General features: G+C 37.6%; 1 protein-coding gene across 3 annotated transcripts in view; it reads left to right on the top strand.

Annotated features, from left to right (window-relative positions):
* RTTN (rotatin) overlaps window positions 1–23,115 on the top strand; it is a 148,771-nt gene that overhangs the window by 38,817 nt on the left and 86,839 nt on the right. For all 3 annotated transcript variants that reach the window (XM_060119182.1, XM_060119183.1, XM_060119181.1), the window contains exons 15-26: window positions 2,151–2,276; window positions 3,035–3,151; window positions 4,070–4,209; window positions 6,941–7,112; window positions 8,658–8,757; window positions 10,980–11,068; window positions 11,422–11,539; window positions 13,451–13,547; window positions 14,182–14,250; window positions 17,878–18,066; window positions 18,708–18,947; window positions 20,176–20,320. In XM_060119182.1, coding sequence (XP_059975165.1) covers window positions 2,151–2,276; window positions 3,035–3,151; window positions 4,070–4,209; window positions 6,941–7,112; window positions 8,658–8,757; window positions 10,980–11,068; window positions 11,422–11,539; window positions 13,451–13,547; window positions 14,182–14,250; window positions 17,878–18,066; window positions 18,708–18,947; window positions 20,176–20,320 — 1,602 coding nt within the window. The remainder of the gene's footprint in view (window positions 1–2,150; window positions 2,277–3,034; window positions 3,152–4,069; window positions 4,210–6,940; window positions 7,113–8,657; window positions 8,758–10,979; window positions 11,069–11,421; window positions 11,540–13,450; window positions 13,548–14,181; window positions 14,251–17,877; window positions 18,067–18,707; window positions 18,948–20,175; window positions 20,321–23,115) is intronic.

Here is a 23,115-nt window from a genome sequence, read left to right as displayed (position 1 = left end):
AATATTTCCTGCGTTTTTAAATTATAAAATATTTCAACATAGAATAGTACATAAATATTAACTATTTCAATATTGAAAAGAACACTGTACATAGGACAGTATAGAAAAATATATATATTCCTGTGTACTTTTGAAAATGTCCTCTTGTATTCAATACTCTTATAAGTACTATCTAGATATAATGTTTACATTTTGCCATTTTTACTTATGATCCTTTTTTTTCAGAGGAATAAAAATATTAGTTATAACTGAAGCTTGTTTCTTTTCTCTTCCCCCTTTTTTTATGCCACCAAGATAACCACTCTTACAAAGTTTTTGTTGATCCTTCCCATGCATGTGTTTTATATATGCATATCTCTATAAATCATATATATTACTGTTTTCCTCTCTTTAAAAAAGTATATAATTTCATACTGTACACATGTTTTTGCTGCCTGTTCTTTTCCTTTAATAGTAAGGTTTAAGATCTACCTAGTAGATTCATCTTAACTGCTCTTTACTTTGAATATACTTTCTTCTATTTATTGATAAGTATTTAGGTTCAGTCTTTTTACTGAACTATGTTTTTCAGTATTTTCAGTGACAGTCTGTAACTGATAGTGCATGTGTTTGAAAATGTCTTGATTTCACCTTACTCTTGAATGATAGATTAGCTGGAATTATAGAATTCTATAGAATTATAGATTGACTGCCATTTTTCCTTAGCGCTTTGCCAATACTGCTTTGCTCTTGTTAGGCTTTTATCATTGTTGAGAAGTCTGCTATCAGTTAAATTATAATTTCTTTGTATTTTTTTCTTCTAGTTGCTTTTAAGATCTTTTCCTTAGCTCTGGAGTTCTGCAGTTTCATTACAATGTAACTTTGTATACACCTTTTTTTTTAATGTATCTTTTTTAGCATGCTTCAGTTTGAAAACTCATGTCTGCCTTCACTTCTAGATAATTCTCAGTCATTATTGTTTCCCTTATCCTTGCTGTTCTCTCCAAGTGGAACTCTCATTAGATCATGTTAGATCTTCTTATTTTACCCTTTGTGTCATTTAAGCCCTCTTTTATATTTTATCTTTTTTTGTTTTGTTTGGATAGAATTCCTCAGTACTGTCATTCAGTACACTAATTCTTTGCTCAATGATGTCTAATTTGCTTTTTTAAAATTGTGGTAAAATACACATAACATAAAATTTACTATTTTAACCATTTTTAAGTTTTTGGTGGCATTAAGTGCATTCACATTGTGCAGTCATCAACATTATCCATCTCTAGAACTTTTTCATCTTCCTAAGTTGAAACTCTGTACCCATTAAAAAATAACTCTCTATTCCTCCAACCCCCCCAGATCCTGACAACCATCATTCTACTTTCTGAATTTGACTGTTCTAGGTACCTCATACTTGTGGAATCATATAATTGTCTTTTTTGTGTCTGGTTTATATCACTTAGCATCCATGTTTAGTATATATCAGAGTTGCATTCCTTTTTAAGGATGAATAATATTCTGTTGTATATATACCACACTTTATTACCCATTCATGTGTTAGTGGACATTTGGGTTATTTCCACCTTTTGGCTACTGTGAACAATGCTTCAGGTATACAGATATACCTGCTTGAGTTTCTGCTTTCAGTTTTTTTGGGGTGCATATCCAGAGTGGAATTTGTGCTAATTTTGTCAAAGAGATGATACAGAGTCATTACTTATATTCAGGTGCATCACTGTATTGATAAGAAAAATCCCACATATATGCTGTCCTCCCCCTCACCCAGAAATTTAAGTCTGTTTTGATTTGAATTTTCTCTTTGTCAAACCTCAGTAAGCAGAATGCAAACACCTTAGGATAAGTTTATGGTGTTGTTTATTTCCTTTATGTCTGTTATTATGAACAACTTTAAAAGATTATGGTTGTCTCAGCAGTTTGGTTATTTAATTTGTCAACACCACCACTCTTGTTGGCTGAAAGAAATATAATAGGTATCTCATGCAAACTCAAAAACTGTTAGTTAAGAGAATCTTTTTTTGTCTTCTACCAGTTAAAAGAAAAGTTTCAGTGACATAAGTACTAAAATTGGATTTGAATTATAAACAGAAGAAAGAGGAATGCTTTGGAAAAATCACTGTCACTAATTTTTAAAAACTTTTTGTATTATTTTGCAGGAATGTTTAGGTGTCCATAATGTCAGTAAACCTGTGTCTTCCCTTTGTAATGGAATCCATTTTCTACTTCACCCAAAAGTTCTGTATGAAATCTCTGCGTTTGGTATTCAAGAGCCCAAAAATGAGGTATGGCATGTTAGAAGGAAGTACAAAAGACTACTCTGATTCTTTAGATACTCAGCTAAATCAAGATAATATTCTAATGTCACAAGGTAGTATGAGAAACTAAAAAGAAACTTGTCTTTGATGTATGGGTTCAGTTAAGTTGTTGTTTAACTAAAAAGAAATGTTAAAAAAAAATGAGGCTCGGGCCTCCCTGGTGGCGCAAGTGGTTAAGAGTCCGCCTGCCGATGCAGGGGATGCGGGTTCGTGCCCCGGTCTGGGAGGATCCCATATGCCGCGGAGCGGCTGGGCCCGTGAGCCATGGCCGCTGGGCCTGCACATCCGGAGCCTGCGCTCCGCAACGGGAGAGGCCACAACAGTGAGAGGCCCGCATACCGCAAAAAGAAAAAAAAAAAAAAAAAAAAAAATTGAGGCTCAAAATACAGGACATACTTGTTCTCAGAGAATTCAGATCAAACTGTTAACTTAAGTTTTTCATGTAAGATCTAGGAACGATGCAGTGGTTGTAATAAGCAGAGTATTTCCTTAAGGAACATTGTTATTCAATGGAAAAGTATACTTTAAAGGTTAAAAAAAAAAAAGGAAATCATTAAGGGGGAAGGACTGGTTGAGAACAGAATGTAAGATAATGCTGTGGAAATAGGAATGTTTGAAGGAAGAGATGCTAATTACCTTTCCAGATTTTATGAACTATTACAGGTATGTAAGATGACTTAACGGGCCACCTCCTCTTGGATTGTTTCCCCTGTATTGTTGAGCAGGTGAATGCCACTGCCAAGGCCATCCTGATACATCTGCTGCAGGGGCGACTGAGGATGACGGCACTGACCTGGAACAAGTTTATCGAGTCTCTGTGTCCTGTCATCCCAGTGCTACAGGTACTCTGTGCTCACCCGCTTACGCTACCATTTCTCTTTGGCGAGTGTGATTGATTTAAACGCACGCAAGCAGTAGAACCATCATGCTGTGAGAGAAATGAAGTGAAGCCACGAAGGCGCTGTGGATAAGGGAACAGGAAGTGGGCGGCTGTCTTGTTTCTGGCAGAAGGTTAAAGCAGGCTAGCGAATTTGTCTGTGTACACCGGGTGGGAGGTTAAGAAGTGAGGTGCAGGCATTTAGCACTGACTGTGAAAAATAGAGCTCAGCCTTATAGAAAGGCTTTTAGGCAAAGCTAACAGTGCTTTCTAAACAGACTTTATGTAATGAAACTGGCTTCATGAATTCTATCTGTGCATGTATGGATTAGCCTGATACTTTGATTAATGAGCTCTTAGAAACAAAGCTTTTTTAGCAGTCCTTCTGGGCTTAGGTAAAGGAGGGAGGGAAATGCAGGGCCTTCCCTCCCTTGCATGAGAAGGTGGGGATGGGAAACACCATCACAGGAACAGTCCTCGTAGAAGAGAGAGCCCGGGCCTCAGGCCCTGCCGCTTGCACAGCTCAGTTCCTTGCAGGCGCACCGGCAGCACTCCACCCTTGTGGTGAGGGGACAGGTCTGGAGATCTGGGAGGGGCCGCATCTGGGGGCAGGGCCACTACTAGGATCTTGGAAAGTAGGAAAATTAGCAAGTGTCAGGAGGGTTGGCACCTTTTCCTCAAGTTCTCCAGTATTAGTTTTTAAATACAGTTGTATGTAGGCTTCTTACCTCATGTAGGTTATTTTGAAAAGTCATATTCAACTGAATTGAAAGAAATTTGTGAGTTGCCTGACAGGTCAACACAATTCTTATTTCAAGTTAAAAAATTAAGCAGTATGTGCGTACAATCAAATGGTCATTTCTCTTTTTATGAAATCTGTTAGGGCTATGCTGACACAGAGGATCCTTTGGGTAACTGCATTCTCCTCCTAAGCAAAGCGAGTTCTGAGGCTGGCGAAGGGATTCTCCCCTGTACCACGTGGTTAAAGTCCATACTACGGCTCCTGCTGGTGAAAAAGCCATCGTAAGTACAGCAGAGTCTACTGAACGTGAAAGATGAACGGGAATGTTCTAGGAAAGGGTAGTAATTGTATCAAACAGTATAGAACCAAAGGAGGTAAAGGAAAGTGATTCTCTTACTAGACAGAGACGGGGAGCTAATGGCTGAAAGTACTTCGGTGAGGGTCTTTGGGACACTTTCTAAGACGCTCTGTCCGTCCTCCAGCGTTGCTGTCAGATCAGCCTATGTTACGGCACCGCTGCCCTCCGTGCTGTTCATAGTGCTGCTGCGGGCAGGGTGGAGAGCCGTGGGGAGAAACAGATTGCAAAAACCACAGGGCATTCGCATTGTCTTCTCTCGTTAGAAATTGTGAGTCTCCTGGAGTGCAACTTTTCTAATGAAATACTTGTTCTGAAAATTAAAGCTTTTCATGAAAGTGTAGTGGACCAGTTGCCTCACATCCCAGGGTATGCATGTATTTTAATCTTGTTTAGCTTGTCCTCTTATTTGGGAAACTGAAAAAGTGTCCTTTCCTCTACCATTAGTGTAAGTGTCATTTTAACTAAAAGAAAAGAAGGAGAGAAAGATTGTCTTCCTTCCCTCTCTGTCAGTGCAACATGAATCTTGTGTTACTCTCTTTAGGTAACAGTGGTTAGATTTTTCTCTCACTGAGAAGAGAAAAAAATCTTAGAGTAAAGATGGATAAGCAGTGATGGAGAGAAAGCGTCGGTTGAAAAGACTAGGAGAAACAGGTGTTCTTTTGACAATGGATAATTTTGTTTTCCCCATACTTACATCAGGATAATGCAGTGGCTTATTTATAAACAGATGATCAGACTAAAAATTAAGGAAGTAGGTGAAATAAACTAAAATGTTAAGAGAATGGAAGGAGGAAAGTCAGAGGGGATTGTAAGGGCTCATGCATTGTACAGAGAGGAAAGTTGTGGGTGATGAAGGAAGCAGAGGGGCAGATGGGGTGAGTGTGTTTGTGCTCCTCGGGGATTGGCTTCTGCAAATGTTCCCGTTGACCCTGGGCAGTGTCTTTATTAATGTGCTACTGTAGTATTCCCTACCCCAAATTTGGTGATGTAACACAATAGGTGTATATTTTTGGTTCGCCTTTGGGGGCCCAAAGTCTCCAGTTAAACAAAAACACTCTTATCAGGCAGGACATTCTAAGGGCTTAGAGATCCCCTCCCAGGAGCCAAGGGCAAGGCCAGACCTCTCTTTGGGTAAGGTAATTCTCAATTACACAGAACTTAAAGCAGTCTAAATTACATATTTGTTTTCATCATTTGACTAGTTGTACCCCATCTCACCAGACCATAAACTCCATCAGGCAGGAACCCCATCCATTGGCTAATCTTTACATCCTCAGAACTTCATTGAGTACCTTGGGCATAAATATGCTCAAAATGTATTTGTTGAAAGAAATAAGTATAGAGAAATAATCGCACCATGATGCTCATGCTAAACCTAAAAAAAAAGGCTAAATTTATCTACCAGAGGAGGAGATGCATTAAAAACATTCTTTACATATCCCACTCTAGGCTTTTGCCTGGGGGTGGTGGCTGTCTCTCCACTGACGACCCGAGATGTTAATACAGAGAGTGCTGGCACAAAGCAAGAGCATCGTGTGGGTGTCTGGCTGTTCTGGGTTTTCATGAGGTCACAGCAGATGGGAGAGGGAGGTTTGCCTGACTGCCACACCATCTTGGAGTAAATATTTGCCCTTCAAAGATGATATCTATTAGTAATACAGTAAATTCCCGCTTGCTCTAGATTTGGTAAGCGCTTGAGAACCGTGGTGGACAGTGGGACCTAGCAGCACACAACACAGACACGACACTGCCCTTCCAGAGTTGGGCATGTAATTGAGAAGAGGGATCTTACCAGTTATACTTTATGATTAATTGTAATACAGCGAGATCAGTGTTATGATGGGAGACTTCAGGGGGACAGGACACAGCCTTTGCTGTGGTAGGGATGCCCCGCGAGTGTGCAGGTTTTAATCATAGTCTCACAAGTAGAACCTAAAACCTGGAACTTGTATTACTGCTTAAAATTTGCCCAGTGTCCACGTAGTTCCAGAACCTGTCTCCGTAACTCATTGCTGTGCGTCCACTCAATGGTTTTCCTATTTTTCCATTTCATTGTCTCGTGCATGCAGTAGTTAACCTTTTCTTGAAATCTTCTACCTCCCCACTCAGTGCTCAGCCGACCTTGATGCTAATCCATTCCAGATAAAATAGAATTTTGATGGGAACCAAAAGTATTTGTACTTTCATATCTGAGGGGATCTATTTCACCCCCAATATCTCGCATTCGCTGTTAGTATGATGACTCTCCTGGAGGTTCGACCCGTTGTTTGGGGTCTGCTCATGTGATAGTCTTTAGGATTGAGACACATCACTGGCCTTGGAGTCAGGAGCTAGGCTCTTTCATTTGCAGAGCGACTCGCTGGAGCTGAGGTGATGCTGACAGTGAAGTTCGCGGTCCCCGTGAGTCTGCACCGTCACTTGTAATGACTGATGATTCTTTATTTCTGCTGCTTATTCATAACTGTAAAATGCAGCAATAACTGTGGTTATACACTAAGTATTTTAATAGAAAAGGTAAAATGTCATCGGTAATGTCAGTATAAGCATAGCTAATTATTGTGTTGATTTGTAATAATCCTTTGTGTTATGGGCCTTTATAATTTCTATACATTTGTATATTACAAACTGTTGACTTAAAGACTTTGTTTCTTCAGGGTCCGGGTGCTGGCATTAAAGCTTTTAGCAAGTCACCTTACAAGGGAAGAGGGGGCGGATACCAAGCGCCCTTCAATCGATGCCAGAATTCTCTCCAGAGTTACTAATTTATTTATTGTGAAAAAGCCTATTGAACTCAAACTGGATGACAGAAGAGAACTGATTATTAAGGTGATCATAACTTTCAAGTTTATTTATTCATAACTGTGTGGTTATTTGATATATTTTATGTTACATTTTTCAATTTCTGTTATGTACGGGAGAGGGAGAAAAATGGTGGCTTCACCTGTGGTTTTTCCTGCCTAGTGTGAAGTTGTGCCCTGGCTTTTTCTGGCTCCTGGGTACATTTATTTATTGAACAAATATTTCTTGAGTGCCTCCTATATGCCAGGCATCGTGTCCCTTTTCATTCAGAATATACGCTGGAAATGCAATAGTATCTTAAATACAACATAAGGTAATCTAGTGGAAAGAAATTCTCTGATGACTCTTAAAAACAAACATCACTGACATAAAATTATTCTTCTTTTTCTTCTGTTGGAAATTGCCTGTAATACTAAAAAAGAAAATATTATGATGATAAAAGTTTTCAGCCTCTTCATTACAGGAAAAATAATATAGAAGGCAAGGGTAGTTTCTTTTAAATGTTACAGTGGTTCTGAGATTTTTTTTGTTAATCTCTTTTCTAAATCTTTGGCTTTTTCCCCCCCTCTTAAGAGGTGTAGCCTTCATCTCCCTGTCTGTCCAGAACTGCACCCAAATCATCGCGGGCTGATGTAGGATCAGATAAAGCAAGCTGTCTGTTACCTTCATTGCTTCATTTCTGTGTTTTGTAGCTTCTCCCGTGATTCCAAGTGTGCAGTCTGGCAGTTTTCTTTAAGTTTGGACCAGCCACCGAGGCCTGTGGTAGAGCCACATACAACACAATGGATTTTTTTTAAAACAGGGAAACACTTCCAGTGTTCTTCTAACCTAAGTGTTTGGGGCCGTCTGATGGCCCTGGCAGGAGGATTGGAGAACCTTCCATGGGCCTCACACCAGGTCCTGTTGGGGAATTCCTGCGTACTGAGCCACTGGTATCACTACTGCGCCCTGTGTGTCGCGTGGAGGAAGGTGGAGTGGGGTTCTAGAACTCTCTTTCCTGAGTCCACATGAGGGCTGCAGGTGGCAGTGGGGGGGAGAAAGGAGGGGTGTGCTCTCGGTCCTTTTCTCCCCCCCCTTTCTTGTTGTGTTTTGCCTCCTCAGACTGTCCCGCCAGAAAGTGACAGTCAGGGACTGCTGTTGGGGGGCTTGGTCAGAGTGCTGGGCAGCAAGCCCCAGAGAGCTGTCTGCTTCGGGGTCCCTAAGAGGGGGAAGCGGAGAGGGCCAAGGGAATTCCAGCTGGCGGCTTCGGGGAGCAGCAGAGAAATCCCAAGTCACGTGTCTGGGGTTGCTGTTCTCAGGCTAGCCTGGGACTACCTGTAGTGATGCTGTGTAACTTGGATGGTTAATGGGTCATGAATGGCTTCCTAGCGGAAATGTACGTTAAGAGGAGAGGCTTATTTGACATGGTGGATCTTTGTTTTAGATCCTAACTCCGTCTCTGACCTAGCACATCATTGTTGCAAATGTAAATATATCGGTTACTTAAATAAGTTGGCCTTCGAGCTTTTGTTTTTATAACTGTAGACTTTTACTGGAGAATTGGAAGTAGATGAAAAAAAATTTTTTTTTCAGCTGGAGACTGTTGAAAAGGTATATGACATCTTTATCTCAGACGATATTGACCTTATTTTGAGAAAGTCAGCCGCAGAACAGTTAGCTGTGATTATGCAAGGTAATGTCTTTTTTTTTTTTACATCTTTATTGGAGTATAATTGCTTTACAATGGTGTGTTAGTTTCCGCTTTATAACAGAGTGAATCATTTATACATATACATATGTTCCCATATCTCTTCCCTCTTGCGCCTCCCTCCCCCCACCCTCCCTATCAAGGCAATGTCTTTTAAGGAAAACGCTGCTGAGAATAGAATTTTAGATTGCTGTGTGTAGTAGTACTGGGGGTTGGCAAACTATGGTTTGTAGGCCAATCTGGCCTGTGGCCTGTTTTTCTTTTGCAGCCTTCAAGTTAAGAACGGTTTTTACATTTTTAACAAAGAATATGAGACAAAGGCCATATGCGGCCAGCAAAGCCCAACACATTTACTATCTAGTTCCTTAAAGAAAAAGTTTGCTGACCCCTGGTCTAGATTATTGTTGTTTGACCTGTGGAATGTCATTTGATAAAATTATCTTTCTTCTGAAATGTTGATATAATTCTAACAGTAAATTGCTTGTTCCTTTCTCAGTCTACCTAGTATATGATATTTCAGTTTGTTCCATCTTGCTTAGAGAAATCAATCAAATTGTACTTTGTGGGTAGGTAAGATAAAAATAATGCAATAAAAAATAATGTAGCTATGTATTTTCTTTAAAAGTTTATTTTTAAAAACAACTAGTAAAATTTACTCTTAGCTTTGTTTGTAGTGTTGTTATTCTCTTGAGTTTTTAATTTTTTCCTATATGTGATGTATGTAATTTATCTTTAAAGTTTGAGAGAAGTAATTTTGCATTTACATAAAAATATTTTTTTTAACTTGGAAGGTGGGGTATGATGGATATTCCCATCCTGACATTAGTGGAAACTGGAATGAGAGAGTAATTTGAAAGATCATATTCAACATATTTGTGCTTTTAATAACAATAATAGAGACTATAGAAAATAAGGCTCAAGCAAATGTGGAGAGCCTTGGCTAAGAAGATTAAAGAAAATTTTAGAGGGTATTCTTTTGGTGTTGTTTAACATTTCAAAAATAAAGCTTATAATTTTGGTATGCACTATATTGGAGGGTAGTGGAAACTAACCTTTTTAAAGTGGCAGCTAAAGGTAGTTACAGTGAAAGCTACAAATTAAATATCAACTTTATATTTGTACGTCTTTCTCAATGAGAATACAGGAGTACAAACTAAGAAAATTTGTCTGCAAGTTGTGAAATACTTGTCACTAATCTATAAGCAACTGGAGTTTTTGGTGCTAGTGATATCTAGTACGTGTGTGTGTGTGTGTGTGTGTGTGTGTGTGTGTGTGTGTGTGTGTGTGTGTGTCTTAGTCTGTTTGGCCTTCTATAATAGAATACAATAGACTGGGTGGCTTATAAACAACAGAAATTTATTCTCACAGTTCTGGAGGCTGGAAGTCCAAGATTAAGGCGCCGCAGATTCAGTGTCTGGTGAGGGCCTGCTTCTTGGTTCATAGGTGACTGTCTTCTCCCTGGGTCCTCGCATGGAGAAGGGGCAACAAAGCTCTCCTCTTTTTATAAGGACATGGATCTCATTCAGGAGGGCTCCACCCTCATGACCTCATCACCTCCCAAAGGCCCCACCTCCATGTACAACCGCACTGGGGATTAGGTTTCAAACATGTGAGTTCTGTGGGGACACAAACATTTAGACTGCGACAGTGTACACCCACACACCCACATGTATATGTTTATTAAAAAAGAGGTTATATTCTCTAGAAATATGTAGAGTATGTTACAGACCCTTTCTTTTATATTTGCTATTAACAGTTTGAGGTTAAGAATCTTGTATTAATATTGATAGAAAAATGCAAGTCATATTTACACATTAGCTTGTGGAGAATTCTAAACATTTTGAGATGATGGATTTGGAAAAGAGAAGAAATGTCCATGAAAGAACATAAAATAATTCTCCATGTACAAATAAAAGTGTTCATTTGTATACTTAAAATTCTAGTCCTTTTCAGAATCTGAGCTAGTTCATTTAATTATTCTTCTTAAATAGTTTTTTTATATTACAGAAGTAAGATGTGCCTGTTACTTAAAAGTTTTCAAATTGTTCAGATGTGTATCAAGTAAAAAGTTTAAAGTGTCATCCTCTAATTTTCAACACTAGGTATAATTATTTTTAAAAGTTTGAAAGTTGTGTGGATGTCTGTTCTATTTTTAAAACTACAGAAAATGTTCTTTAACTTTTAGTAACTTCTTTTTTGGTCTACAGATATTAAAATGCATGCTGTGGTGAAAAAATTATGCTTAACTGACAAGATAATTGAGTATTTAAATAAATGTGTGAGTCAGGATGGCGAGGTAAGACATATTTTTACAGATTGGTTTTTTTATCAATTAAATTTGAAATGAATTCAACTGGATTTGGATGAGTACTTGGAGTTTCAGTCTTGAGTAACATCCACTACCTTGTTCATTTTTTTTTAATTTCGAAAAGTGAGGTCTCTTAAGGAAAACCTTAAAATTTCTATTAGATGTGTAAGCAGAAGTATATACAAAACGTACTTTCAGTGGAAAATCTTAATATGTGCATTTTAGTTTCACGCAATTTTGATGAAAAAGCATGACATTTAGAATAAGATGATGTTATAGTATATTTTATCTCACCTTAGCATTGATAAAAATAAATAACTGTGTTTTCCCCTGCTGGCCAGGTAGTAGAGTGTCTAGTACAGCCAAGCCTCACGCTCCTGAGGAAGATTCTCTGTGCTGACCCAGTCCTGCGTGTTTCCCTCTCCCAGCAACCTTGTCTCTTGACTCTGCTGTTCAGAGGTAAGTAAAATGCATTCTGACAGTAATGAGAGCAGTCTTCAGCTTTAACTGTTTATTCTTTTAACTGTAGGTAACATCTACTTCCCGCTTTACTCACACAATAACAAAGTTTATTAGTGAATATGCCACTGAAAAAACCCATCGCAGTGGACAGTGTTTAACACTTTCGTGGGAATTTTCTTCAAATCCTGTTACAGAGTGGACCTCAGGGCTGAGGAGGGCTGCAGCCTCTGATCGCTCTCTGCACCTTAACGTAGCTGTCGTCTGGTGCGCGGACGGCCGGTTCTTAGCTGGAGAGAGAGAGCGAGCGCTGCAGCTGCTGTCACCAGTGCCTCTCCACCGTCTCTTTCCTCATTCTTGTCTTGTTTGTGCCTTTACATCTGACGCTTTGCTGTTATAACTGACTATGTCCTGAAACCGGCATTCACAGTGTATAGACTCAACTCGTGGGGAGTGGGAACTAGACCATCCTGGATGACTCTGAGCATTAACTTATTACATTTTCTAAAGTGTGGTTTTTTTTTTAACCTTTTTCAGTTTGGTTGTAATTGAGTAATGTATTTAGGTGGGAAAATTCCATGTTATTTTTTTCTCTTTTTTTCTCTTCTTTTCTGACTGTTCTCAGTAGAGAGCTTGGTAACATTCTGTGCTATTTTCTTTCCTAGAAATGTAGGCCATTGCTTTTAAATATTCTACAAGAGACATCGTGATCAAATGTCTCAATAGGCCTAGGCTTGTCAGTTATCAGGCATGTAAGAGATTAATGATATTTATGTTCAAAATATTATGAGTCATTTTATTTTAGCATTTTCTTCTCTTCTGATGGCTTCTGCTTGCCAAGTGAATAGGGCACAGTTTAAGTAACATTGATAAAGGTTCAAACCAGGTAAAGTTCTAAAGAGAGTCAGTGTGTTCGGCTTCATAAATTTTGAATAGTGTGTAAAATTTTGTAAGTTTTTTTATAGATTGATGTGGAAGAGTAGCAGGTAGGGATCTCTAGTTTTCTTTTGTCTTGTTAATAATTGTCTTCCTGTTAACCTCATTCAGTAGAATTTAGTTCCTAGTTTATCTTTGCATTTATAATTTTTTTTAAGATGTTGGGGGTAGGAGTTTATTAATTAATTTATTTATTTTTGCTGTGTTGGGTCTTCGTTTCTGTAGGAGGGCTTTCTCTAGTTGTGGCAAAGGGGGCCACCCTTCATCGCGGTGTGTGGGCCTCTCACTATCACAGCCTCTCTTGTTGCGGAGCACAGGCTCCAGACGCGCAGGCTCAGTAGTTGTGGCTCCCCGGCCCACTTGCTCCGCGGCATGTGGGATCCTCCCAGACCAGGGCTCGAACCCGTGTCCCCTGCATTAGCAGGCAGACTCTCAACCACTGCGCCACCAGGGAAACCCCCATTTATAATTTTGATTTAAATTATTCAAGCCATCAATTAATTAGGAGCACCTACTAGATTCAAAGGCATTTTCTAAGGCAACGTAATCTGTACCCTTTTAATACTTTACGATCTCATTGATGTTTCCAAAAATTACTTAAGTGAGCCTGAAAATGAATTATAATATCTCTCATTAATGAATTTAGGGCAAAATTAGTTTTTTAACTAGGTACTCAACAAGGAAAATTAATCCCTCAGCAAACATTTATTGAGTGCATACTATGTGCTAGGCCAGTAGTGTCTGTATCCTCCAAACCTACCAGATCAGAAACTCTGTTTTAACAAGCCCTGCAGAGATTTGCATAGATTTGAAGGTTGAGAGCCACTGTTTTAATGATGTCACTTTATCTAGGTTAACATGGCATTTCTCTGAGAATGGCATCTCTTCTTTTCGAGTTAAGATATTTTAAATTTGAAGTTCATTCTTTCTAGAGGTAAAAATATTTTATAAAGTTATGCTTCTTTTTATTTACAGTTTCCTTGATATTTCATGAAGATTGTACCGTTGTGACTGAAGTTGGAGCATTATTTTGCCTTCTGTTATTTGATGAAGTATCAAGAATGGATATGTGGTGAGCTATAAGAGTTTTAAAAGGTTTTTACTCTGAATTGTCTGTCTGAGTTTCTGATGCAGTCTTATAACAGTGTGTGGAAATTTCTGACTTAGGAAGCTTATGCTTTCTATGGTAGATATACATGGGATGATTTTTGGTTTGAGTAGCAGTATTATGCACATTGGCTCAAAAAGTCACCCTGAACTTTTATTGTTGAACATTACTAAGTACAAAATTTGATAATTACTATAGTAAGTTTTATCATTAATATGTTTTTGGTATATACTCTCAATTTTTTGTGTTTTTTCTTTAATATTTAATTTTTAAAAAACCTTGCAGAAGATGTTTAGGATGTAATATCTGATTAACACTGACCCTGAGCAGGATCAGTGGGAGGGAGACACAGAGGCCACCTGCCAGTACAGCGTCTGCATTGTATGGGTCATTTATTATATGGACTTCTTAAAGAAAAGCATAATTTGCTCTTCAAAAGCAAATCTGGGTAGTAGCACCATGTTATAACTATACTAAATGATAGAACCAAATGCAACTCTTGATTTGAGTTTCAGTCAAGGAAGCGAAGCAAGTTGTGTTTCTTAGACAAAACGATGGTCTACTCAGTTGTTTCTTTTGTGTTTCTTTTGTGAAATAGGTCTGATAATCTTTCCAATAAACCTTCTTCACCATCAGTCTTCAGTTTGCCTGTTTCAGTTTCTAGAAGGTAAAGAATTTATTTCTTTGATTTTCTCAAAGATAAAATACTGTTACAGAAAGGGAAATCAAAATCTATGATTTGTTAAAGTTTTCATCTAGTGTTTCATCACATGACTTGTAATGCTTTAATCTTTCCTTCGTGGTGGTGCTTCTGAAAGTTCAGTAAGTGTACATCCCTGTCGCCAAGTTTTTATTTTGATATTGTTCAAGTCTACACAAAACTTGAAAGAACTATATGGTGAACACTTGCATACCCTTCAGCCAAGATTCAGCGACTGTTAACACATGGGTCTGCTTTTCTGTCTTTCTCTCTCTCTCTCAATACATTTATTTATTTTTATGTAATCTTTTTCCCCAACCCAATTAGATATTAAGCTTCAGACATAATTTTACTTCCCTCCCAATTATTCCAGCATGTACCTCCTTAAATTAAGGACATTATCCTACATAACCACTGTACCGTGAATGGTCACATCTAAGAAAATTAAAAATAATTCTGTAACATGATCCAGTTTCTCCAATTATATCCCAAATATCTTCTATAGATTTTTTTTTTTTAATGCAGGATCCAGTCAGGGTCATGAATTGCATTTGGTTTTCATGTCTCTCTAGACTTTTTAAAAAGTAAATTGTTTTCATTGAAGTATAAGATACATAAAGTTTACAAATCCTGAATTTTTCCAGATAAATACACCCATGTATCTAACACGTAGATTAAGGTACAAAATATCACTAGCATGCCAGAAACCACTTTTGTCCTTCCTTATTACCTTCCAGCACCCACAAAGCTAATTCTATTTTCATTTCTGTTATTATACATTGTTCTTGAATTTTATAAAGTATATTCTTGCATTTGCCTTCTTTTGCTCAACTTGGGGAGATTTGTCCATGTCATTGCATGAAGCAGTATTTGATTTATTTTCATTTTTGTGTAGTATTCTGTGTAAGAATATACAGCTGTGTAGTTACCATTCTATCACTGATGGACATTTGGTTTGTTTTCTGTTTGGGGCTCTTATGAATAATGACCGCTAAGAATATTCTTGAACACATATGGATCAGAGGATGTTTATATGTTTAGCTTTAGTAGATGCCACCAAGCAGTATTACAGAGTGGTGTCCTGGTTTACATTCCTGCAGCAGTGTAGTGGTCCCAGATGCTGCACACCCTCTCCAGCTCTTGGTATTGACATCACCCCCTATCCTTTTATATACATATATATGTGAATGAATGTTCATAACAGCTTTATGTATAGTAACCAAAAGCTTGAAACATCCCAAATGTCCAACAGCAAGGAGAATTGATAAATGAACTGTGCTATACTCACACAGTGAAACACTATACAACATTTAAAAACTACTTTTCACACAACAACATGAGTCTCATAGACATAGGGCTTATGACATAATCATAGACATAATGTGAAAACAGCCACAAAAGAGTATATACTGTATATTCCATTTATTTAAAGTTCACCAACAAAGTTGATCTCTGGTGAGAGAAATCAGAATAGGTAACAATAATAGTTACCTCTTGGAGGAGGGCTAGGGGAGTAATTGACAAGAAAAGGGAACAAAGAAACTTTCTGAGGGGATGGAAATGTTCTGTGTTTTATTCTGGGTGGTGGTTACACAAATGAACACATATATAAAAATTCATCAGGCTGTACACTTAAAATCTGTGTATTTTAAAGGTAAGAAAATTATACCTTAATAAAACTGTGATTAATTTTAAAATAACATTTTATAGCTTGCTAGATATTATTACATGTAGTATAATCATTTCCACTGCTGTATAATACTCTTGTTAGATGATACCACAGATTATTCATTCTCCTGTCATGGGGTATTTGGGTTGATTCTGGGTTTTTGCTCCTGTATACATCCCTGTAAACATTATTGTATGTATCTCCTGGGATATGTGTCCAACAGTTCCTCTTGGATATATCCTTAGGAATGAAATTCTTTAGTTGTAAACATCACATTCTTTATGGTCTTTAGGTTTGGCTAAATAATAAAACACACACGACAGTAGGTCATGCTTGAAATGTGATTACCTGTGTGGGTGCTGGGGGCTCTCTTGGCATAGGAGGCCCACGTCCCAATAGAAAATGTGTCTCTAGGAAGCACGCTGTGGGCATAACGTCCAGGTTCCCGCAAGGCACATCATGTATGAGAGCCACAGCATTCAGGGATACTCAGAGCTGTGGCTTCCCACTGTACATTTACACACAGGTATGGGTTGTTTCCACACCTCCCAGTCCAGATGCAGGGAGTGATTGTCACCATAAGCAAAGAGGTTTAGTAAAATTGTTGACATTCCATATCTATTTGGTTGTCCTGGGGAGAAGGGTCAGAGAGTTACCTCAAGATCAGGGCTGTCCATAGAGAAGAAATGTCAACAGTAACTTCTTTACACATAGTAAAAACTGTCCACGTGGTGGATGTGTAGTGGTTTCTCAAACTGGTCATGATGTAATACCCTTTGCTTTTTATTATTTTCTTCCTTCTATGTTCTTCAGGTGTAATTTGCAGTACATTTTATAACTTATTAAAAGCTTGACCATTGATTGACAGCCTTAACTCTTTTCATTTAGTGCAAGTCCTTTCAAGGAGGCTCTTGTGTCCTTGACATGGCTTCACAAGCTGTTTAGTACATTCTTGCTTTCTGGCATGAAGAGATGTCCATGGTTCACCTTTGATTTCCCTATTTCAGACCTAGCATTAGCCATTTCTCTAAGGAGCCCTGGTTACTTCTAAGGATAATTCCAATTTTTAAAATTTATTATCTTTTAAAAATTATTCAGCTTCATTTATATACAGAACTCTACCTTAGCCTCTTTTTTTTGAGATGCATGAAATGAAAAAGCACACTAAATTTCCCCTTAAAAATCCTGCCCAATTGTGTTTCTCTAATATTAGTTACAAATATGTGAATTAGGGGTTTGGGATATGTTTTATAAGCAAAATTATCCTTTAACATTTGAGATGCTAGGCATTGCAATCCTGCTAAACACTATTAAATTAACATTAACTAGTTTAAGAGATGTTGCTATTGAATCTTTTCTTAGATCTAAAAATATTTCTGGGTTCTCTTGGTGACACACAGTGACTGAGTTTATTGATGGTGCAACTGTGTTCTCAAGTGAAAATAGTAAGTTGTGATTCTGTCACTTAGTGACCCCTGTGAACATAAGCAATTCATTTAGCATCTTTAAGACTCATTTTGATCATCTGTAAAATGGATTTCATGGTGCCATGCCATGTAACTGTGAATGAAAGGTAGATAATGTACAGTGTGTAGCATAAAGTAGACATTTGTGTTTCAACTGAACACCTTGTGTGTGTGTGTGGTTCACTGTAGCCAAGGGGCGTCAGTCATCTCTGCAAACAACCCTAATACAACACAGAGTATGGTAAGTCCTCAGGAAAGAAGTTTAATTAGGTGTTTTTGAAAGTTTAGAGGATGGCAAAAGAATCAAGCATGGTAACTGTTCAAAACTGGGACCACGAGAGAGATCTTTGTATTGCTGTAGAATGGGAGGCGTAGAACTAGCCCTCATTTGTGGCTCATTCTTTTGAGTAGCATTTAAGAATTTAAAAGTGTGTAATTATTTTTATACATTTTCTTTAGGTATCACCTACCAGTACATGTACTTGGCCACCATGCTGTGAGTCCTTACTCCATAGTTTTGCCATTATCTGCTGATTGTTTGGCCTTGAAGCCGGTCTCAGATATGCTGCGAATAGCTTGGAACCTATCATGGTATCATGGGAGTGATAATCTGTTGAAGCAAATGAACTCTGAAACTGAAATCCAAGAGTAAGCTGTTACATGTCTTAGAAAAGCATTCACATCTACCTAATTATGATTAATTAGCTAGGCCTTATTTTTCCTTTAGGTCAAGTAGCTTTCTTACTTTTTATCATCTGACCCTGCTTTCTCACTGAAGATTATAATTTTTACTTTGTTTTAAAGATTACCTGTCGTTCACTACTTTTTAAAAACTATCACACAAAGAAATTTAAATTAAAAAGCATTGTGCTCTATGCTGTTTTGGAGATTATATAAAGTTTGGTTAGTTAACAGATGTAATTCACTAGGAAGAGTGCTCTGGGTTAGGGTAGAAGCTTGGTAAATACATGTGTGAATTTCGTTATCGTCACTGGGGTGATGACGATGATGATGACTTTTAAATACCTCAGTATTCTGATCTGTCAGTACTTTCTCATTTGAAGGCAAATTATATTTCTGTAAGCAGGAAAATGTCAATATAAACATCCTCATGCTAGTGTGAAACCCTAATATTGACAGATACACATCAGATTTTCTTTTGGCCGTGAGTCACCCTTAAATTAAAAGGAAACAAAACAGAATTTGGGGGAGACAGTTTATAATAAAAATAATTGTGAGCTTTTACTTAATAGCTTTATATTGCTCTTTCTTTTTTTCTTTTTCTTTAGATTTTTAGATACATTGAAGTTATCCACTGAGGACACCCTTACTCTGAAGATGACACACACAGCAAGTGGACTGAAGGACTGTCTCCGCTCCATTGTTCAGGCTGCAGCCCACCGGGAAGTGAGGGCTGCTCTCACGAGGATGAGTTTTTATCTTCTGAATGACAGATTGTCTTTCAAGGGTGGCACTGGCCCATGTGGGATTACCTTGAAGTCCTTGTCTTGGCACACCACACTAAACAGGTCAGTGTCAGCTCAAGCCTGCTGGTTTCAGAGGCCTGGATGGAATTGTATTTGGGTTCATCTCCACATGTTTGAAGATAGGAGCATGTGTTCTTATTGTTGGTATCATGAGAGAAATGCTTTTTAGAAAGAAAAATTTAAGGATTTTTATTATCTGTAATACAGGTCTAATAATAGCAAAAGAAAAAATTTTAACATAATTACTGCATTTTGGAATTATTAATAAATTGTTATAATTTTTACAAATATTATAATTATTATATTTTTATATCCTAACATAGCAAATCTTATTTTTTATCTCACAGAAGTAAATGATTAGAATAAGACATGGGTAAACAAACTGAATGTTTATCCCTGTCCATATTATATCAGTAAATGAGCTGAGATATCAGGGAACTGATTAAAGGCTTGGTAACTCTGGCTGTTTTGTTTTGCTTTCGTTCTGTTCTTAAGTAAATTATCTCATTTTTCTTTTTCCTCTGAATTTCGTGAAGTTGATAGCCATGTGGAGGTCCTTTAGTAGTTATTGGGAAGGCCCTGGCTTGTAAATGTAACACGTTTAACTGGTAGCAGATGGCTGCATTTGAAACAAGACTGATAAGCAGCCATTGCCAGCAGTTTTACATTTTAGTCTTCATGTGACTTCAGTATAAAATGTATAACTCTCTATTATGTGCCATTTTCAAAATGCAAGGTTATTTGAGTTTCTAAAATGTGGGCTCTTATTTAGTGTAGCTCTCACAATTTGGATATCTAGTTCACCTTTTTCAGTGGTGTGCTGTAGCCAGCTAGGACTGCCTGGTAAGAGAGGTGATGGTTAAATTATCTGGATTTTTGCAAGTTGGTTGTTAAACACAACCACTGTTAAAATTGAACTTTGTAAACTTACAATTAAATAAATTATATGAAAAATAAAGGTAATGATTATGCAGAGTCATGGCTTCCTAATTATTTTACAGCATTTTACTGTTATCAGTGCTCTCGATGTTATTTATATGGATTCTGTCTGTGCTGTGGAAATGCTGTATAATGGTGTGCTGCAGTGCCTGTCTCCACAGCTGTGTGGTAGATTGGAGGATTGCAGTCAGCCATGGCGGGGTATTTACACTATGGAAATTGGCAAACACGGCAAATCAGCACCCCACTTCTCAGCCAGTTGTTAAATACTTATCCGCACACCACTTACTTAAAGAACTAGAAGCCATGATTACTGTCTTCTTTATTGTAGGTTTTTACAAGTACTTCCTGCTTGCACTGAAGATGAGAAGCTGCTAATAGATATCATACATTTTCTAAATAAGTTATTGAAGGAACAAAGAAAAAATGTAGCCGTAGAACTTCTAAACTGGCTTCTTGAATTAATTCTTAGACATGTAAGTGTTGTTAAGGAATTTGAATTTTAGGTTTGACAAATGATATATTTGTAAAAATCATTAATACTGTATGTGAAAATATGGAAAAGTATAATTTTTACATAGCCCATGTTTAGCCAAGTAGTCCTTATGTTGTAATAGATGGCTTTTAGCAATATGCCTTCCTGACGTGATTGTTACTAGGTTTAAGTTAAAAGTCTGTAGACTAAATGGGACCTTCAGTCTTGGCATTTAACGAAACCTGTTCTATATGTGAGCTTTCAGCAGCAGCTGTATTAAGTGAGGATCTTGGAGTGGGGGAGTTCAAGTAGGGATGTGGAGGGGCAGCGAGACGAGCCTGGCGGCAGTGAGGGGTAGTGAGGTGAGGTTGGAAGGACTCAGTCAGACTGTGCTCAGGCTTCATGTAAGTTTACTGTAGTGTTTACCTGTGTTTGCCCCCCCACTACTCTCTACTTTTTATAGCTGTGTTCTGAGAAACTTGCCAAGAACCCAGGAAGCTAGCTTGTTTTTTTATCGTTGGCCTGTATTTTTTTTTTTTTGCAAATACCATATGGATTTACTTAACCTGGTAAAGATAAACCTTCGCACAATCACGAAAAAAACACATTAAAATTAGAAAAAAAGGCCTAATCTGAAATAGAACATAATAGACCTTATAAAACAAATATATTTCATTATATGTTAATACGTTTGCAAAGCTCATTTAAAGACATGATTTTCTATAAAAATGCAAGATGCTAATGTAATGTAAGTTAGAAATTCTAATTGAGAATACTTTTTAAAGTATTTATAGATTTAAAAAATATATTATGTATATGAATGTTTATATGTGTATAAAGCTTGTTTAGATGTTTATTATTTTCTACCTTATTGTGGATTGGTGAAAATAGGGACTGTTTCGTTCACCGTTGCATACCCAGCGTCTACCATAGTGCCTTGTACATAGTGAGCTCTCAATAAACATTTATTAACTCACTAGTAAACATATCACTTTAAGGAAGGTATGTAGTTAAGTACAAGAAACACACATAACCTTAATTTTGTAACATGTTAAAATACAACAAATGGAAACTATAAATTCCTAGAACTGTAATTGCTGAGTCAGTTACAAGTTGCAAAGATACATGTGTATATGTGTTTGTATTGAGGTTTTTTTTTTTTTTTTTAAATACGTTAACTCTTATTTTGAATGATACGATGATTTTCATGATTGGGGCTTTTTGGTTTTCCGTGAACTGTCCCTTGATGCCCTTGCTAGTTTTGCCCCACAATTGGGTTTTTAGTCTTCTCTCGCACGTGTGTGCTCAAACACGCTCTCTCTCTCTCTCTCTCTCTCTCTCTCTCTCTCTCTCTCTCTCTCTTTCTTTCATTTTTGGTAACAGAGGAGCCCTTCATAAATTAGAGAGATTAGCCCTTTATCTGTGATATGAGTTGCAAATGTTTTTTTCTTGTCGTTAGTCTTCTGACCTTACTGTATTTTGGACTTATTTTCCTATTTTATCTACCCCTTTCATCCCCTAGCTTTTGTTAGTTATGTTGTTTCTACTTTTCATCTTTTATAGTACTTAAATTGTGTTCCATGATCATAATTTCCACATTTAGGTATAGTGCTACAGGGGTGTGTGTGTGTGTGTGTGTGTGTGTGTGCGTGCGTGCGTGTGTGTGTGTGTGTGTGTGAGAAAAACCTGACTTCTCACCACCTTGACCATTATCACTCTAGGCCGAGCCATCACCTCCTTCTTCCAGGTAGTTGTTAGGTCTTCCAGCCTCCACCCATGCTGCCTGTGGTTCTCAAGACAGCTGCCACAGTGATCTTAAACTTAAGTCACTTCATGTCCCTGTTCTCAAAATCCTCCACCAGCTTCCTCTCGTTCAGATTAAGCTCCACAGGCTACAAGGCTCTATTTGAGCTTGATTCTGAGTATCTTTCTGACCTTCCCTCCTACCACTGTACTCCACTCCTTCTTTTCCAGCCACACTGGCCTCTGGTTGTTTTTCAAACACCGCACTCATAGCTCCCTTTGCATTTCTTTTTCTCTCTGGCTGGAATGCTCTTCCCCTAGATATCTGTACAGCTGACTACTGCACTTGACTCAGTGCTCTGTTCAGATGTTAGTCATCCTTATCATCATAATGTAGCATTTCTCCGTGCCTGACTCTCTGTGCCTTCTTAATCCTATTTTATGTTTCTTCATTGTACTTATCGCTCCCACTTGCAGAATATCTTTGTTCATTTTCTTTCTACCCCACCCCACCCCACTAGAATGTGGGCAGTGGGAGGACAGGTTATGTAGTTTGTTTCATTCACTGCCATGTTATTTTCGTGTAGTCATATTTATAGGTTTTTTTTTTTATAGTTTCTAAATTATGTGTCTTCTTGGAAAGATCTTCTGTTTTCCAGTTTTGAGAAAACACTCTCATATTTTCTTTTATGATACTTAAGGTTTTATTTTTGTTTACATCTTTATTCATCTGGAATTTCTTAGGATGTAGATTATTTTTTTTAATGGTTAGCAATTTTCTCAAGTCATGTCTACCCCTGTTTTGAATTGGCACCATTTTTTAAAACCGTAAACTGATTTCCTATATTTGCATGACTCTTTGATTGAATGTTGTATTATGTTCCTTTGATGTGCCTGTATTTTTCTGAAGAACTACATTTTTAAATTATCATAGCAAATTTTTCCTTAATAAAATTTATTTTTTATATTTTTCTCTGGCTATTTCACTTCTGTTTTCATTTTGTGAAACTTATGACAGAACATTTGTCCAGTAAGAGGGCATTTATATGTGAA

The sequence above is a fragment of the Mesoplodon densirostris genome, chromosome 15 (assembly GCF_025265405.1).
Source record: "Mesoplodon densirostris isolate mMesDen1 chromosome 15, mMesDen1 primary haplotype, whole genome shotgun sequence".
Classification (NCBI taxonomy): Eukaryota; Metazoa; Chordata; class Mammalia; order Artiodactyla; family Ziphiidae; genus Mesoplodon; species Mesoplodon densirostris.
Note: the sequence above shows the minus strand (reverse complement) of the source record. Positions and strands in the feature narration are given on the sequence as shown.